The sequence below is a fragment of the Lacerta agilis genome, chromosome 3 (genome assembly GCF_009819535.1).
Source record: "Lacerta agilis isolate rLacAgi1 chromosome 3, rLacAgi1.pri, whole genome shotgun sequence".
Classification (NCBI taxonomy): domain Eukaryota; kingdom Metazoa; phylum Chordata; class Lepidosauria; order Squamata; family Lacertidae; genus Lacerta; species Lacerta agilis.
The window spans coordinates 86,154,480-86,173,956 of record NC_046314.1 but is presented as its reverse complement, the minus strand read 5'-3'; the positions used below and the strand labels follow the sequence as shown (position 1 = coordinate 86,173,956).

At 42.8% G+C, this 19,477-nt stretch overlaps 2 protein-coding genes across 5 annotated transcripts in view; one reads left to right on the top strand and one right to left on the bottom strand.

The window, feature by feature from the left end:
- The window catches only part of ALK (ALK receptor tyrosine kinase), a 269,183-nt gene extending 265,225 nt beyond the window's left edge, over positions 1 to 3,958 (top strand). For all 3 annotated transcript variants that reach the window (XM_033144624.1, XM_033144623.1, XM_033144625.1), the window contains one exon: positions 2,586 to 3,958. In XM_033144624.1, the coding sequence (XP_033000515.1) occupies positions 2,586 to 3,257 (672 nt within the window). In that variant the 3' untranslated portion in view covers positions 3,258 to 3,958. The remainder of the gene's footprint in view (positions 1 to 2,585) is intronic.
- A 6,360-nt stretch (positions 3,959 to 10,318) lies between these two features.
- Positions 10,319 to 19,477, bottom strand: part of CLIP4 (CAP-Gly domain containing linker protein family member 4) — a 36,949-nt gene continuing 27,790 nt past the window's right edge. For both annotated transcript variants that reach the window (XM_033144622.1, XM_033144621.1), the window contains exons 11-16: positions 17,431 to 17,571; positions 15,971 to 16,105; positions 13,665 to 13,788; positions 13,089 to 13,153; positions 12,151 to 12,223; positions 10,319 to 11,174 (exon numbers count right to left, since the gene is read on the bottom strand). In XM_033144622.1, the coding sequence (XP_033000513.1) occupies positions 10,853 to 11,174; positions 12,151 to 12,223; positions 13,089 to 13,153; positions 13,665 to 13,788; positions 15,971 to 16,105; positions 17,431 to 17,571 (860 nt within the window). In that variant the 3' untranslated portion in view covers positions 10,319 to 10,852. The remainder of the gene's footprint in view (positions 11,175 to 12,150; positions 12,224 to 13,088; positions 13,154 to 13,664; positions 13,789 to 15,970; positions 16,106 to 17,430; positions 17,572 to 19,477) is intronic.

Genomic DNA, 19,477 nt, shown 5'->3' with positions numbered 1-19,477 from the left:
TCTGGGAGTCATTAGGGATCAAATGTGAAGTGCCCAGCAAGAAAACAAACCATTGTTCCTTTCAAAACTTGCCTTGAGGCAGGGTGTGATGGTGATTAGGGATGGGTGTGTGTGTGTGTGTGGATCCATAGGCTGGATTGCAAAGCGGACTCCTCACCTGATTTGATCTATCAGATCATGAATCCATTTCAAAAGCTCCAGTCCTTGCTACAAGGAGTCTGAGGGCTTCTGCTCTGATAATAATTCTTTTTATTTCCTTTGAAGAAGTTGGGTCTTCCTGACACCCAAAGCCTGGCTTGGCTGGCACATGGGGCTTGGTAACATGTCCTCGTTCTCAAAGGGAATTGTGTGGAAAAAAGCATCGCTGCCCCCAATGTTTTCATGGCGGTGGTCTCATTTGTCCCCGTGCAATTCCCTTTGAGAGTGGTGGAATGACCTCAAGTCCCGTTGCTCTCCGGGGATCTTGTTCTACTCTGTTCAAAGTGCATGGCAGCAGGAAACCACACATTAGCTGCTCCAGGCTCATCTGCTTGCTCTCTTTCCCCACTAGAGGGAAAGGAAAAGGAAAGCCACGTACCAGCAGGTCCAATGACCCAACTGGTGTGAAAGCATCTCCTTTTTGTCACTGTCTACAGTGCCCATTTGCTTGCCCTCTTCTTCTGGGCATAGCTGTCAACTTTTCCCCTTTTTTAAGGGAAATTCCCTTATTCCAAATAGGATTCCTCACAAGAAAAGAGAAAAGTTGACATCTATGCTTCTGTGTCCGATCCACAGGATCATCCACAAGGAGAGAGTGCAAGGAAGGTAAGGGGAAGAGGCTGTGTTCTTCTGCCTCCTCGTTCTGGTTACTGTCTGCATGCTTAGAGGGTAGCTGAATAGGCAACAACAGCAAGGAGAAGGAGCAACAGCAATGGCAGGTGGCCAAATAAGCTGTGCACCTGCTGCATTGTTGTGGCAATAGCAGTTGCTCCATGATCCTCACTACAGGTGCTGTTCTTACCCTTTTAATCCATCCTTTATGCACACCCAGCTTACACTGCTCTGTGATTTATTGCAGCAAATCCAGGGGCAGCAGAGCCTTCAGTGCTTTCAAAACCGATCTCTTGGCCATTAGTGCTGTCCAGTAAATCCACACTTCTTTAGAATACCCTGCATTGAAGAAATGCATCCCAGAATCAGATGCATGAAGAAATATTGCACTCATTTAATATTTATAACCCACTTTTCTTCCCTAAACGAAAGTCAGAGTGGGCAACAGAAAAACAATCAATGCAATAATGCCAGAATTGTTGAATTGTAAGATGTTTCCATCCAAGTATGAGTTGATAACAGCTCCTTACCTTTGTCCACTGCTACTGGGAGCAAAAAAATTTTTTTGCTCTCAAGAAATTTATCTTCTGCCCCACCCTAACATGTCTGAATGAAGTCATCATTTTTCACCAGATCTGCAAGACATTTAAGTGTTCTGCTGCATACTAACAGATATTATTCAATAGTAGCTTTGTTATAAGACCAAAGAGGCCTGCATGATCAGGTTGTGAGTCCACCTAGTTCAGCTACCTCTTTTCCACAGTGGCTAACCAGATGCCTATGGGAAACCACAAGCAGAGCATGAAGGCAATTTCCCCCTCCTGCACTGGCTCTCTAGCAACTGGAGCCACTGAGCAAAGGGAAGCGGGATTCAATTCAGTCCACATTTAAAGGTGAACCTACCTAATTCACGGTTTCCCAAACGATAGGAGAACTGAAACGCATATATCCTTTTAAATGTGCCCTTCTCTGAATTTTGTAATGTAGTTCTCCAGGTAAGTAATGTACATCAAGATTCATATACTGGGATAAAATGTCAATAAAAATGCATATATTCTTGGGGTCTTTTTTAGTGCATAGTTTTTAGAGGAAATTGCTTTGCAAAGATATGTAAGCAAGATTGCATACAAGGGTGGAATTCAGTGGCTTGCTGTTAGAAACATTTTGTCAGGGAAAGCATTTCTGATTGCTTTCCTCCTTTTTCCTCACCCTGTATGCTATTCTGGGGGTTCTCCCAACCTCCCCAGAGCCCCTTTTGGGAGGCATGGAGGCACATGGGAGGAAGAAAGCAGACACAGGGCTACTGTTGACAGGACTCAATAGCTGAATCCTGCCCCAAAGAGTGTTAAATGCTGATGAAATTTCATGAGGGTTTTAAGGAAACTGCAAACTGATCTGAAAATGTGGCAAACTGAACTTAAGTTTGGAAAAATGAGAAATTGAGAGAAACCAAAACTGACCAATTCAACCATCTCTACCCAAGTATGGAGGTTACCTGGCCTAACAGGTATATAGATGCGCTTGGCCTCTGTAGATTTGTCCAGTTGCTTTCTGGCAGTGAATTCCATAAATTAATTGCACGCTGTGTGGAAGTAGTTGTTCCTCATAGCCATCCTGAAAGTGAATTTTATTGGGTGATTGGGCGTGCTTCCATTAGGAAAGAGAAAAAATCTTTTCACGAAGCAATGGTAGATTACTCCAGCAGCACTCTGTAGCGTCAAGCAGTTAAAGAAAGCAGCAGCATGTTTTGAATCCCTTGTTTTTTTTTACTGTAGGATCCTGATGTGATCAACACAGTTCTGCCAGTGGAATATGGCCCCTGCATTGAGGAGGAAGAAAAGGTCCCTGTGCGCCCTGAAGACCCTGAAGCAATCCCTCCGTTGCTAGTCTTGCCGCAGCAAGAGAAAAAAGGTGTTGAGCAGCTCCTGCCTTCCCCACCATCCTTGGCCTTAGCCATCGCTACAGGGAAGGCTCTGGTGAAAGCAGCTAGTGTCGATCCATCAGTCTGTGCTAATACACAGGCCCCCCTGGAAGGGGGACATGTCAACATGGCGTACACTCAGTCCAATCCCGCCACTGAGCTCCACAAAGGCCGAGGGTCCAGAAACAAGCCTACCAACCTCTGGAACCCAACCTACGGCTCCTGGTTTTCAGAGAAGCCCATTGTCAAAAACACTTCACAGGCGGAGAAAGAGGCAACTGAGAGGGAAGGTCCGGGGCATGAAGGGAACTGTACTTTGGGGCCGAGCATTGTGACTGGAAGGCTGCCAAGCTCCTCCCTTCTTCTAGAACCATCTTCGCTGACAGCCAGCGTTAAGGAAGTGCCTCTGTTCAGGCTCCGCCATTTCCCATGTGGAAACGTTAACTATGGATACCAACAGCAGGGCTTGCCCTTGGAAACTTCGGCCCCATCCTTGTGCCAGCAGCTGCGAGGGCCCTCCCCTTAGGAACAAGGCCAACTCCCCCCACCAGGGCCCCCGGAAAACATCTCATCCTTTTGACTCTCTTCCCGTGTGACTCGTAAGCCTTGGTGCAAACGTTGCTGTCACCTAAACAAGCACGAGAGCAGAACAAGATGCCCTTCTGGTAATGTGCCAATGCGCTCTGAAGTGCCACCCTTGGAAGCTCTGCTTTTCGAACCTGCAAGAAGCTTCCGTTTGTCAGAGTGCACACACCCCTTACACACACACTCGAAACACCCGAGGACAACAGTATTATCTGCAAGGCCCCACTCTCAGTTGCATAAAGTCATCTGCATGGTTGTTCTCTGTGCCCTTCCCTGTGCGCTGCTTCCTTCTCTGTTGTTTATGTGCCGTTTCAAGACTCACTGTCACGAGTGTTTAATGTCTGGGGATTTCCCTGTGCTGCCAGACACAGTGTCAGGGAAATCCTTCTTGCTGCCAGAGATTTGAGGAGAGGATGGGGAAATGTTGCACTCTCACCGAAATCCAAAATCAGATAAACGTGGACTCCCATGGGGCATGTACCCAAACAGCAACTCAGCTCCAGCATGGCCCTTCCACAAGCATGCACAACCATTGTGGTGCTCTTAAGGGTAGCAGAAACACATCTGCTTTCACACCTTTGGTCTACAAGATGGAAAATGCAGGAATTAAGGAACATGGTGAAAGTCAGTGATGTAGTTTGATTGAAACGGTGATGCCCTCTCCCCCCTTTCTCTGTTGTGGGACGCCAAGGGTCAAATAGTTGCAACTAATACTTAATCCTCCATGTTGTAGTTGGTTATGCCACATGCTAGAGGATAATATTATCAAGGTGGTAAGAGTCAGGTTGTTCAACAATGAAATCACTGCTATTATGCTTCAGTTAATACTATGGGGCAGAGTTTAGACAAACAGAAAGTAGTCGATTGCCGTGGTGTGTGCAGAATCCCGTTTTTTTCCAGTGAATAAGGATATTAATGCTTTTATTTATTATTACAATTGCATCGCCGTACATAGCACTGCAGGAGATGCGCCAAGGCAAGTGTGTTTTAACAAATGTTTTAGAACAACCACAGTAGCCAACTCACTAAGTCATTGTTTTGACAAGAGTCAATATCCACACAGAGAAAAATCAGGACTTGAGCATATGATGTAAAAATTACTTGCCAACTTCAGTGCATTATCAGACGCAAACATACCATCAATCCATGCTTCAGCATATTTCACAGCTTATCTTATCATGCTATTGGAACTGAAACAATCTGTCAAAATATCCTGCAATGAACTGGGGCTCAGAATTGCTCTTGCATGAGCACAGGCAGCAGAAAGGCAGCAGTGGAGATGGTAATGCCTGTGATTCTATTGCATAACCATGGTGCTACAAATTAGGAGACCACACCACTATTGCAATTTCATGTTGACCACCAATAATCTTTGTTTCTCCACTGACACTTTGAGGCAATGGATCACCCCCATGGAAGCTGTATATATGGGCATACAAACCTAGTGCTCACGTTCGTTCCCATGAGCAGAGCAGAGGAAGAGGAAGCTTGGTTTTTTGTCTCTTTCCTCGCTCAAGAACTTATAGCTACTAAATAAATGCAGGTGCAATCCTGTGCACAATTGCACCACATAAGGCTGATCGATTCAATTGGAATTGATGTATAAATAAAGAAATCTGACTTCCTGAGTGATAGAGAAAAGAGATCCACTTTCCACAGATACTTGTTTTCTGGAGGAGCAGTAAATCAATGGGGAATGGCCTTGAATCCTTAGCTGCAAATCACAGTTGGACAAATCTAATCATGGATCCCCATTGTACAGTAATGTGTCTTGCTCCCATCACGGGACAACCAAGAACTTTGAAGTGCAGCTCAAACAGATAAAAGTATTGGGCTTACTTCCAGCCATCACAGCCACTGAAGGTATTTATATTTTTTTATTGAGTTCATAAGGCAGCTAAAAAAAATGCTTCATTTGAAAAAAAAAAGTGTGCCTGCTCACTGAATCAGAGGCAGTGTTCCGTTCATTATAGTTTGGTGGATGCTGTGCCTGAATGTCCCACTTGCTCACAGCAGGGGGCATGTTATACTGTCTCAGATGACCCCGAGGGGCAATTAAAAAGTACAACTTAACATGCTGCAAGATACCTGAGCTTAAAAGAATGGTCATCAGCTATAAACAGCCACGTTCCTGTGCTGTTATTACAATCCACTGCAGATTCGCTGGTTCATGTGCGTGATTAACAACAAGGCACACTGCAGACTCTCACAGTCCAACCCACTCCTGGAAGAAAAAGCACTAGCCAGGAGCTTCTGCAGTACAGCATCCTTGTGTTACAGTAGTGGGGGAAAGCTCATGAAAAGCCTCCCCCACCCCCATCACCACCACCCAAAGTAGAGGAATATGAATGGCAACCTTAGAAGCATAGAGTGAGTTGTGTTTTATACCATTACTTGTTTGTGAAGGGTTCTACACCACATTTGTAGCATGTCACAACTCTCAGCAGCAGAGCTACTTATCCAGGGTCTTTCATTAGGGAAATGAAACTAAATCCTGTTACACACACCAGCAGAGGTGTGCAAAAAAGGATTTCAGTCACAATACTGTAAAACAGCTCGTGGTATTTATACTTGGTGAGATAAAGCTTACCGACACATATGCTTCATTAGCCGAGGCACAGACGGAGGTTTCCGTATCGCCAGAAATAAATGGAAACACTGGTGTTTGGCAGAGGCAGGCTTTGCTCCATAAATGACACCACCTAGGCAGAAGCCGTTTCCAGGACTTTATCATTGAGTTAGGCAGCAAGGAGTATGAAACAGCTGGAACACCATCACTGCTTTCTAAATGTATTTTTATTTCCCAGTGCCTGATCAGAGACTCAAATTGATTCCACAGCATTAAAATCTTAATAGAGACTACACAGGAGAGCAAAATCACAGGCTTTCAGCAATTCCAGTGCAACGTTCACTTCAGCGTCTGTGTTTTGCCTTTTATAGCACCAGAGATAAGCCAGGAGACACAATGGAGCTTTTGAGGCAAGAAAACTATGAGCAAAAGCAGCCTCCCAAAGTTATTTACCCTATTTGTGGGCAGTAAATGCAGGAGTGTCATTTATCCTAAAGCAATTGGGGTAGGGGGGTAGAATTGGCCCAGAAGGTATCAAAGGGTATACGAGGAAAAGGTTTGGTTTGGTTCATTCATCTAACCCAAACCCAAACCCTAAAAGAGGAGGACTGGAAGACAGCCCATTACTTCCTTCAAGCATCATGGTTTAGGGGAGTCTGCAAAAGACAACTCTCCACAAACCTGTCAGAAATTTATTTTCTCTGAGAGGCTTTAGGCCAACTCTCATCTAAGAATTGACTCTGCTTCCTGTGACTTAGAAATGTGGGAAATATGCTCAAGTGCAAAATACAGTCCATTGATTTGAGTAGCCAATGAGTGCATTTTCTCACCCAATCCAGTGCAGGAGGACTCAAAAGCAACCCCCCACCTCAGCTTTTGTGGGGCTTGCCTCCAAGTGAGCATAGGTGTGCAGCACCATCAAACATCCCTTACACTTGTTTCCTTTCCCCATAAGGATGCAGAAGTTCAAAATGAAGTGGTTTTGGTGGAGCATTTCCCAGGCATTTTTCAGTGCATGACTAGGTACGGCAGCTGTATGCTAAGACTTTCCTTTTGTGTGTCTGCTCATATAGGTGAGGCCACCAGATACGTCTAAACCTTGAGCAAGTACTACCTTTTCAATGTCCTTTCACAGCTCCGTAACCTCACACATGGAAGTCTCAACGGAGTTATGTCTGAACCTTCTGTGCCCAGCCTCTCCTTCTGTATCAAGGCTTTGTCATTAGGAATGTGTGTCACATCTGTACAGAAGCTTATGCAACATTGCTCATAAATCAAGGGCCTATGCGTTTCAGGGATCCTTCTCAAGATAAAATGCTAATATATGATCATTAAGTATTTTGTATTGTATTTGTATTGTAATCAAGTGTAGTGAAGCTAAAGGCATGAAGACAAAATAAAATGACTGTAAAGGAAAGCATGCGCTTGGCTGTGTATTCTCTCTACAATGGCTCACCAAACCAAGGAGGCTTTTTATTCAGCACATGAACTGCTAAGCTTGGCCAGGGGGTAAAATGCAAGTGATAATTTAGCACGACAATATTAACTAAAGTCCCATTTTGACTCCCAAAGTCATGCAAAGTTCTCGTTGAACTAGAATGCAAGTAACCCAGGCTACCTGGCGGAAAATTTCCTATACTGGTCACATAACAATTAATTGAGATGGGGAGGTACAGCTCTTCTAAATGCACCACTAATATCCTTTTAGGGTCTGGCTGATCACTAGAGTAAGTTGGATTTCACTCCAGAGAAGCTCTTCTTGTTAATATTTCCGTCTACCCTTCCTCCTAAAGGAGCCAAGCACATCAACCCCCAAAGTGGTAAAGGAATTCAATCAAAAATAAAACATTGTTATATAAAAACATTTAAAAAGCCACATAGCTTCACAGGCAATAATTTCAAGGTTGCCAAGAACAGTATATTTTACCCATCAAATACCTGGGTGAACAGGGGTGTTTTTAAGATCATCCTGAAAGTTAATTATGAGGGAGACCACACCTCACTAGGGATGGCATTCCGCAAACAGGGAGCTGCCACTGAGAGGGCCCTGTCAACACCAGCCCTACATTATACTGGCACCGGGTTACTGGGTTAATAAAGTAGTTAACTTTTTCTATATTCAGTTTATTTTATCCCTTGGTGACTATGCATAGCCTATTGGTATATTCATTTCCTTTCTAATATACAGCAGAACTCATTCTGCAAGCAGTCCTTCTTAATACTGAAGCCATGTAGATTTTATGCTGATAGTTTGGGCAGACATGATCTTAAGACACACCTGCAAGAGCAAATAGGAAAAATGAGGCAGTTCATATTAGCGCAAGAATTTATCTTTCAATGGTACCAATGTTTACCTTGTAAGTCACAATCCTTAAAGGAAGAGGAGGACAAAAGAAAGATATCATCCGACCAATATATAGGGAATGCACAAAACACTTTTATGTTCAAAATCAGCATGTCTGTAGAGTACATCAATATCTTACAAACATAAAAGGTGTTTAAAACATCTGCTTTGTTATATTACAGCTGCTGCCTTCTATCCTAAATGCATAATGTGCAAGTTAACATTATAAGAAAGCGATTCAAAAAAAGGATACTCGGTCAGTGATAGCTCAGTTTTCTTAAAAGCAACGGGCATCGTTAAAACCAAACGACCATTAACAGCACTCTCATTTAAAAATACATTTAAACACCCAAGGAAACAGATGTCAGACATGGCAAGATTCAGTGCATCAAGGTGCATCTGGATCCTCAAATGCATTTCTGCAGTTTTCAGATGGCTTTTAATTAAGAACAAGTTTATAATCACAGTTTACAACCATTGCCCTTAGTTTTAAAAATACCCATTAGCTGTAAAGCAATATTGCAGCTTCGGCGTGCTTAATGCAGATCAGGGAGAAATTGTTCTAGCAATGTTTAAAAATATTATCTATACACTTCTATGGACAGATAGAATGTAGTTTTACTTTTGAGTGCAATTTGACAAGATACCTTGGCCAGGATTCAACTAATGAGTCCCACTACTGGAAGGCTGTGCAAGGACTGCTGTTAGCTTAAGGGAGGCAGTTACCATAACACAGCATCAGATTCTTCCCCTTACTTTCAAGGATGAAGCCACTTGGTGACTTCTGTGGCTTTTAAATTATCTGAATATGCCATAACAATTAAAATATGACAATTGTATAAATTTATAAATTGTATAACAATACAATTTATAAATTTATAATCATTCAATTATTTAAAGAGAAGCATAAGCACAGTAAAATAATCATGTTTTAAAAGTTGTTGTTTTTAAGGTACATCATGCTTCTAGGCAACAATGTAGCAACTACATTACTGTATATTATGGCATATAAGACTACTTTTTAATCCAGGAAAATCTTCTCAAAAGTCGGGGGTCATCTTATACGCCGGGTGGAGAATCTGCGGTCAAGTATATCTCAAACTCTATATTTTAACTGGAAAAGTTGGGGGTCATCTTATACGCCCAGTCGTCTTATACGCCGGAAAATACGGTATATAAAAAATGGCAAGGGCTTCAACACCTAGCACCATGACAAGCTTTTCCTAAGGTTGCCGTCTACAGTGATACAGAATTCTTATTGCACATGGGATATTTGGGATTCTAGCACCGAAATATAGGTCTCTCTTAAATGTTCTGCCCAGAGCCAGGAACTGGTGGCCTGTGGTTGAGATGGTCAACTGCCATATGGCCTAACTCTGCCTGCAGTGGCTTGGCACATTAAGGAAGCTAAAGGTTCCAGGTCAACCTGGTGACGGTTCTAGAGGAAGAGGAAACTTGAACCTGCAAAAATCATGGAATCTCCCATAGGATTTGTACCAGCTTCTCCTCCCAGAAAGTAGTCGTCATCAGACTAAACTGAGGTGTTTTAACCAAGGTTAAGAACACTGTCAAAAACCAGAAGGGGGAAAGGCTCCCTCATCACCTACCCATGCCAAGAGTGGGCACGTTTCCTGGAGGAGGAGGTGGTGCAAATCCATGCACACATTATCTCAAACCCCATACTGCTACCTCACCTTAAAATGACCCGTTGGCCAATCTGATTGCTGGCTGGACAGCTTTGCTGAAGGGCATTTGATGCATGCAAAACGTTGCAGTGTTACAGGCTTCAGTCTTGACTAACAAAATAATTTCTCCAGAACTTGAGTGGGGAAACTCTTCAGAGAGGAGAAATAAAAGTGCATTAATACTTGTTCCAATGGCATTTTTGGAAAGTGCTTCTGGCATGCTGCTGCCTTTAAAATACACACACATGTCCATTATACAGTATATCTGTATATACTGTAACAAAAAGTGCTTTTACTATTTACCTGAAAATATTTGTGCTGCTTTATTCATTTTCCCCTTTCTTCTATTCAGGCTGCTTCTCTAGCAGGAAAGGAGCACATTTTTTTCTCTTTTCAACTGGTTGCTTTGTGCTTGGAGGATCTGTCTGGATAATAAGCTACCAGTCTCACAACATTTTCCCCCTAAACACTGTCACTTCCCTCCCTCTTTATTGCTGTTTTTTTCCCCCAGAAAAAGTGAAGACTGTTTAGCAGGTTGACAAATCCTGCTGCTTGTTTAACAAGCTCTGCGATCTCAAGTCACTTTACAGCTTCATTAGAATGTGGGATGGAAACATCATTTGTAAAGCAGCAAAGCATGGCAACATGGAGCCAGATAGAAAACAGCAGATTATTCAAATAACAGGACTGCTCAACCCCAAGTTGTTTTTTAAATATATAAGCAGCTTTCGGGTGAGGACTGTTCCGTAGGGGAAGCTATTGAGATTTCATTCCTCAAGAGTCATAATGCAACTCCATTCTGGCTAGAGCTGTGCAAGTGTTATACAAATGGAGTTTTAGGACTTTGGGTAAGGCAGAACTTCATGCAGGCGATGGCAGAATTGTCTTGTGTGCTTTATTTCTTATGCCCTCATCTCAAGAGCTAGAGGAGTTTGCTTTCAGCAGATATCATCCACAAGTTTTGCACCATTGATCCCTCGGTAAGTGACTCGGCTCGGCCGCACCAAGACTCCATAATTTGGCTTGCAAGTAAAGTACCGCTTATCACCCACAGAGCCGTCATTCTTGCCTTTGGCACTTCGGAGTTCCAGGCCAAGCCAGATGCCTGGAGCAAAGTCTGTGGGCCCAATGTAGCGAATGATGCCCATCTCACTGGAGCTGCTCAGGAGGACCTGGGAGCCTTCGTGGAGCTTGACGGGGCCCTCGGCGCTGGCCGTAGTGGTGCTGCTCCAGCTGCGTCGCAAAGAAGCATTTTTTGACCTGGGCAGATAAAAGGAGGCAACAGGTGGACCATTTGTTAAATGCACAAGAGACTAAGATTGCATATGCACACAGAGAAAATCTGCCACCGACTTACTAAGATAAAGACTTCAGGGAATCCTGATATGGACCAGATTGTTTCTGATCTGGCAATTGCAGTAAAACATGCCTTCAGTTAAAGGCCACACAACACACTCATCATCAACCCAAGAGAAAAGCCTGTGTATCCTTGTACCACAAGGTCAACGAGCTTTGCAAAAGGATAAGATGGTGAAGTTTCCCTACCAATGCAAATAGCAGCTCCGAAAGAGCTATTTTTGGCAGGGTTGCAGCATGGGAAGAAAGGGTTAAGAGTCTCCTCTTTGCCTGCTGTGATCCCAATAATTATTAACCTACCCCACCTACCATTTTCATTTTTAAAAGCATGTGTGTTAAATGCAAAAACGCATTTGATGTCCTGTCTAGTTTGGCCCTAAGCCAGCTCCTGTTAAAAGGTAGTGGAAAAATTGGTGTGCCTGTGTCCGCTGGAGCGTTTTGGCCTAGCTATTGAGCTGGCAAGGAATGTGCACAATAATTCTCAGAACTGGGATCCTGGCCCGGGCCTATTTCTTTACCATTCTGATTTCAGTTATAAATTCTAAAATGTACAGCCAGCTTTTTCTGACAGCCATCACTGTGCAGTAACAAGACTTGCAGGCAAGCAAAAAAGCATCACTGCCATTGAGACTTCCTATAACCATTCAGGATTAGTGTTGGGAGTTATGCAACAATATCAAAATGACTCCGTGGGCTACGACCCTAAAGACACTGGAAAGGGAGTGATCTCCGGTGAACACAGTAGACATACTTCTGGGTAAACATGCATAGGAGTGCACTGTTAATCACTAAGATGCATGCCTCCAGAGACAAAAAGAGAGTTGAATTCATCTAATCATAGCAGACAACACACACATTCCCGTTCCTAAGAGCCACTCACTTGACAAAGGAGTTTCTCCTGTTTAACTCCTTTTGGGAAGATGCAGAGGTTGTGCTAAAACTTCGTCGGAAACCTGAACGTGATAAGAAAAACAAACTTCAGTTCAGTTTAGTAAGTGGCAAACATATATAAATATCCAAGCCTATTTCCCCTCAATATCCACAGAGCACACAAAAATCAAAGTCTTTCACCTTTCCTCCACACTCATTTATTCAGTTCCTTTTTTTTACAGTGCTGTTTTCTCAGGCTCCATTCAGATATATATTTTTTATATTAAACTACAATTAATACCACATTCAAACAAAAATTTCTTACATTCATCTTTGGCTAACAAGCCATGACTTCCCTCAACCCCTTCACATGGCTTTCTAATTTATATCTTAACATTATTTCTCAGGCTCCATTCAGCTGTGATCTGTCCCACTGAAAGTAATGGACACTGCACAGCATTGCTGAGCTGTGTCTAGGATGACTAGCTCAAAATCTTGCCAAGTCAGCCCCACAGCCTGGGTCTTAGGAAACAAGTCCACAAACAAAGGCAACTTAACACAGCAGTAAAACCACACAACAGGTAGGCAAGGTTATGCCCATATTTCACCGAGAAAGATCATAGAATTCTGGAGTTGGAAAGGATCCTGAGGACCACCTGGCCCAACCCCTTGCAATCACACTACAAAGTTCTGAGAACCAAGCAGGAATGTTGAAAATAATAATAAAATGCCTTTTAAAATACCATTTTGTGCTTGTTTCCTAAAGGAGGGGTTACAGACTTTAAAGAAAAACAAGGCGAAATGGGAGGGAAGAGAGAAATGGAAAAAGCTCCTGCCTTTAGGCCTTCCCATTTCACTCTCACTCCCACCATCCCCAAGTAGCTACAGTTGCTGCAATTTGCACAGGTAATATGAAGCAATGAAATCAGGTACTTGTCAAATTCTTACCGGGGAGAGAATGATTCATTTTACTTGATGAAACATCTGTGAGGGAGTCTAGCGATCCCACTAGCCTGCAAATGAAATAATATGTTTAACACTTCTCTCTCTCAAGGCGGCGAAGAAGAAGAAAAAGAACAGTCCAATTCTTATTTAGTGTCATTCCTCCCTTTGTTCCATTCCCTGCTCTGGAAATTTAGAATGCACTGCCCAAGTCTCCTTTCATTCTTTCTGCTACGATCGTCCCACTCTTCTATGCTTCTCCCCATCAGCTTCCAGCTCATTCTCTTTCCACTTCATGATCTCCAGGACACTCCCCACACACCACCTGCTGTAATTCAACTTCCTATTTCCTCTGGCCTGTGTGCTCTCATCCAATCTCCTTTGCATATATGTTGTTTTGCCTTCCAAAGGCAGATTGCTCCCCTCAGCCAATCTAGTCAAAGAACACAGACGATCTATAAAATTTGGTAGCAGACCTGTTCTGGCACTTCTCTGGGTTTCCCTCCAAATGGATGAAAGTAGTCTAGGTCAAACTGTGAAGCCAAACCCATTTTGTCCTGCTGTCATGATCTCCGCACTTACCTCTGCACTCTCGATGGTGGTGCAAAGACACCATATCTGGGGAGGCAGCTGAAGTACTGCATGCCTGCAACTGAACCATCGTTCTTGCCATGAGGTTTGTCCAGTTCTATTCCACACCAAACCCCTGCAAAACCAGATGTTTTAAGAGAGACACGGGTAGGGCAAAGATGCACTCTTTCCAGTTTTGCTGTTGCTCGCTACATCTATCTATCTACCTGTATGCCACAGAAGCACTGTGCTCTTGGCAAATTTAAATCTACAATTAGCAAATAAGGAGAAGGAATTGAGAGCAGAAAAAAAGAACGCCTCTTAAATAGATCAGCTTGAAGAAGCTATCAAGATGAATAAGTATTCTCTCCAAATGTTGCTTCAACTTTTGAAGTAGCACTTAATCTCATTCCTCTGTATAAAGATTTTAGGAAGGCAGGGAAAGCGGGGAAGGAGAGGCTTCTAAAGTGTTGTGCATCCAAGTAAGACAGTGCAATAACGCTTTCAGAACTGTGGGCCTCCAAATTTACAAGGTCAAGGCTGCCTTCTTCAGTCCTGATCCAAAAGTGTGCAAGCGATACTTTGAACTGCTGCTGCTTTCATTCCCTTGCCTTCCAAGATACAAGAACCTTCTAGTGTGCACTATAAGAAGCAAATAAATTGTTTGATGGAGCTTTCTTGAAAAGTTATTTCCTCACAGGGCACCGAGAAAGTCATCAGACAGCAACACTTTCATTTAAACACTACAGTCTGTGTTGCATTTGCTAATTCTGAAGAAAGTTCCATAATGCCCCATTTCTCATGCTATCCAACTCCATTAAGACTCAACATTAAAATTCAAGTCATTTGGCGCTTAGGGTGCAGTTTTAAGGGCAATGCTAATTACAAGCTGAAGCAGCCAGAACTCCATCATGCATTTAAAAGGCTCGGCTGGGGAAGAGTTGTTTTCTTCCTGCCTTCAAAAGAAATAGCGACAGATTCTCTGCCAGTTTATCAGCAGCAACACTTATGCAACTAAATATGCCTTGGCTCACTACTGAAAGCTGTCATCTGAAGTAAGATACTACAGGGAGGAGTTTTTCTGCAAAAGAGCAAGCTTTCCCTGAGGTCAAAACACACATCAGAGGTTTTCTGAGATAGATTCCTCCCTCCCCAGCCACCCATCCCATTTATTTTAACAGAATAAGCACCATACTTGTAGTAAAGTTAAGTCTCACACACCAAAATAAGCACTATACCTCTAATCCCAGTGTCAAATAGTGGTGCTATTTGGGTAATTGTGGCTGCTATGCACTTTTTACTGTTTTCAGTTCTGAATGAACTATAAATGCCACCCCCCTGAATCCAAGCAAGTCCAGGGTGATAATTGGGGTATGTGTGTGAGCAGAACAGTGCACAGAGGCAAAGTTTAATAGTCCTTGAATGCCCTGTGGACAAGTAAAATGTGTTCTGTTTTTAGAGTCCCATACAATAGTTAATGAGCTTTGCACCATCTGTTGACTGGTAGCTCAGCTTGGAAATATCCAAAACAGGAAGTGCAGATCACTTATGCTTCCTGCTCCTTGCATACTAAAGTACAGTTTTGAAATGACTCAGATTATTTATCTGCAAGCACTATACACCTAAGAGGGCTGAACAAATGCAGTTGAATTTGTGTATGCAGTTATCAGAGGTCACACTTCTTCAGCAAAAAATGAAATCTTTGGTTGTATGCTGGCTGATATTTTTATGATGCCAACACAACTGCTTTTGAAAGGACACATAGCTCAGCAATGCTTTGCACGCAGATGGTTCCAAGTTCAAATCCCAACTTCATCTCTGGCATCTCTGTTTACAAGAATCTGCTTTAAGATTTTATTTTACATGGATTGTTCGCTTTATTTGTTTTGAATTGGTATTTTATATTACTTAACTAACGTTTTACATTGTTTCTTACTGGAAGCTATACAGTGGTACCTCTGGTTAAGTACTTAATTTGTTCCGGAGGTCTGTTCTTAACCTGAAACTGTTCTTAACCTGAAGCACCACTTTAGCTAATGGGACCTCCCGCTGCCGCTGTGCCGCCAGAGCATGATTTCTGTTCTTATCCTGAAGCAAAGTTCTTAACCTGAAGCGTTATTTCTGGGTTAGCGGAGTATGTAACCTGAAGCGTATGTAACCTGAGGTACCACTGTAATGTGAATTCTTCTGAAAAATGAAGCCCAGGAAACAAATTAAATGCTTTATTTTCTCAGACAAAAGTCTTAGCTTCAGTCACAGATCTAAAATACACTAGGCAATCCTAGTTCTGCCCTAAATGTTCACAGCAGAAAGCTTACCTGGTGCAAACTTAGTTGTCCCATAAAATCTAACTATTCCAGTTCTCTGTCCCACCACCAGGACTCTGTCTCCAATCTGAATCTCCCCTTCATCAAAAGGATTTCTTCTTGAAGATGGAAAAGTGTTGTTTCCTCCTGTTAAACCAGATTTAAGGAAATGGAGAAGATATTTGAGTAATGTAAGAGAAAAGGACCATAAATATTTATTCGTTTATTGAACCAATATAGTCGGTGCCTCAAATAAAACTAAAGAAGATCTCAGCAGCAAGTCCAGAGAGCTAATCAAATATGCCTATGCGGTCTTTCAGGCTAAGTTAAAATACACAAATTATATGGAATCAAGATGGGCATACCCAAAAAGTTTTAGAAACTAAGAAATAGGAGCAAAATTGTAGCAAGCTATGGGAATAAGATCTCTGCTCCCATTTGCAATGGGAAATTTATTTCCTTCTTTCATGAAGCCACAAAAAGCTAGCATCTTGGAAAAAGGGAGTTTCTAAATTAATTTTAGTATAATACAGGGGAAGACTGAATAATAATTTAGAAAGCTACATGGAGTACTCACGGCCAAGTATAGACATTACTTCAAATCAAGAAGATGATGCATATTTTTTCTCCTGCAGGGTGAGTTCAGCTTCCCACTGCAAATGACAGATGCACTTGCTTTGGATTTTTAATTAATAGACAGCCAAACATATGCATGTTTACTTAGAAATAAGTCCCACTGAATTAAATGGGGCTTACTCTTAAGTGTGCATTTCCCCCTCACACTCAATGGCTGAGCTGGGCTGTCTACCTTTCTAATCAACTGTTTAAAATGCCACATATATGGGTATTAAAAAGTTCATTCAGTACTTTCTATTATAGAAAATCAAGCCAGTGTTTCTAAAAGTTGAAATACTATTCCAGGGATAGTTGTGAGAGGCAGTTCTTACTGACACAAATGCTAGCCAGTCAGTGCTGTGTACAGCTGCATTCTTCTGACAAGTGGTAGAGGTGGCTTCCCCTAGGCTGAATGCTGGAGAGGGGTCTATATCTGACGTAAACGCTGCAGGTCCACTTCCACGGCAGCTTCACTTCTCATTTTTAGGCATGTCTATACACACACCTTAAGGTGTTAGCCTACTCAAATAAGTACTATAGAAAGTCACATCACAGTAATATTATGAGTGGCAAGTATCTGAGTATCCTAGAGCTATGAAAACACATACAGGTAGGAACACGGCCTCTTCTACCACCATGTGATGATGCATGAACAGGAGAGGCAGTTTCCACATTAGGAAGATCTGGCCACAACAGGTGGCACTTACCAAACTCATCTAGAAGTCTGCAGATGACTTATTTTAATCTTAATAGCTGCAGAAAGAAAAGCCCAGATTTACACTTAAGGGAAAAGGACCTCTTAGCGCCACCACTGTCTTCACGTTACTATTTAAAAAGCAACTACAGAGAAAGCATACCTTTTGTTGCAGCAGAATGGCTTTTCAAGTCATCCTTCTTATTTTTCCTTGCGGTATTCCACTTCTTTGAGCAATTCTGCTTGCTGTCTAAAGATGTAGTGGAAGAGGAAGAGCTGTTGGATCCAAGGGAAGTTGCTTTTTCTAGAAGAAGAAGAAGAAGAAGAAGAAGAAGAAGAAGAAGAAGAAGAAGAAGAAGAAACTAAAGAATTATTCAGACACACAAAATAAAGAAAAAAATGCTTACAAGACAGGAGATGTCAAAGATGTCATTCCCCCAAGTAAGAGAAGAAAAGAAACCATCTGCATAAAGCTAACTTTTCATGATGGACACCACTTAACAGTCTTTCAAACCCACTTTAATATTGTGTAATACTTGTAAGCAGGGAGCATAATTGTAAAAATAATGCCGCCTCAAGTAATAAAAGACATCAGCCTTTTGCTTTTGATAGCCAATCTATTAAATCTTTGATGAGAAACCGGGAGTGTGACATTTTGCGGGTGAATTATGAAGTGCGTGGATTAGTGCCTACTGCATGCTATTATGCACCGTATTAATATTAAAATCCAGTCTATAAAATAAGATTGGGAGGTAAATCACATTCATTTCAATTTGTGAAATCTTGATGTTCAAGCTGCCTAAAGAGATTTATCTCTAGCTTTTCTTTTCATATAGCTTCCTCTCCTGCCCTATTCTAAGCAAAAGAGTGTGTGTCAAGATCTTGACCCTTGGTGTATCTCAACCATGAAACTGGATATATTGGCAACAGAGCAGTCCAAATCCCCCTTGTGCCAGGTTGGCAGGCGAATGAGAGGGCGGGATTGGGCAAAGATATCACTCTGCTCAGATCTCCCACCGGCCAGCACAAGCATCACTCCCATCAGTGCTGCCCTCCACCCACCAAACCTGCAAGCGGGAGTGCTGCTGGTGGGATGCTAGCAGGTCACAGCCACTGGAAGGCCCCTGAAATGGGCTGCTCCAGCCACACAGAAGGACTGATCCAGCCTGGTCTGAGTCTGACCCCAAGCCTGTCTCACTGCTTATCACACGAAGGCATCAGATCCGATCACTGCACCAGCTCCAGAATGGCGTAGCCCCCAACATTTTTGACCCATCACATGCTGCAGGGCTGCAGGTTTGACAGTGGAGCTATTGCTCTGCAAAGCCACAGCAGCAGAGGGGAGGAGGTTGGATTGCAGCCTTTTACCTGTATTAGAAACTGTGAGAGTTTGGGGGGGGCAGCTGCATGTACTAAGCTTTAGCGTGGATGTGTATTGTTGCGGGATGACATTACAAAGCTCCTAAATTTCTATAGCATCTTACAATGTGTGATCTTACCATTTCCATGGCTATCATATGGGGGGGGGGAGCCCTTGAATTTTGCAAGGCCTATCAAGATTGCCATAAGCAGTGCAACTTGCAAAGAAGGACTGCACATCTTCATTATAAAAATCCCCTTCCGGCCAATAACAATGAGACTCCCATGTTATGGAATGCAACAGATTAAAGTGGCAATGAAGTCTGTGGGATGCAGCATCTGGAGATGTGACTTGGAAGGGTGGCCAGCAGAGAGGGACTAAGCATCTAAAGAGCCGAGCTTTTACACCTAGTTCTGCTCTATTCCATTCCATACACCCCATACATGCACCACATTCCTCCTTGCTAGGGTTTATCCACACTTACTTTTTGCCCTGCTCTTTACAGGCAGAACAGGCTCCCCACCCCTGCCCAGAGCTTTCTCTGTCAAAACTCACTCTCCAAAACTGGATCGGAGCAAATGTCAATTTGGGGGGTTTGCGCAGATTGATGTTTGCTCAGATTTTGGGGTTTATTTTGGAAAAGCTCCAGAGTGAAGGGGGGCCACTCAGACATGGAAGTTTAAATTGCAGGCCGTGTCTAGAAAGAGTGGAGGAAAGGTAAGTGTGGATAAGTGAAGTGATCACAGGGCTTTATGGAGCCAGAATACAGGCACAAACTAGTTTTAAGTGGTGTAGTTCCACAGTTCTCTTTGGGAGAGACTGTTATGGGATTTCTCTTAAGTCACGCCAA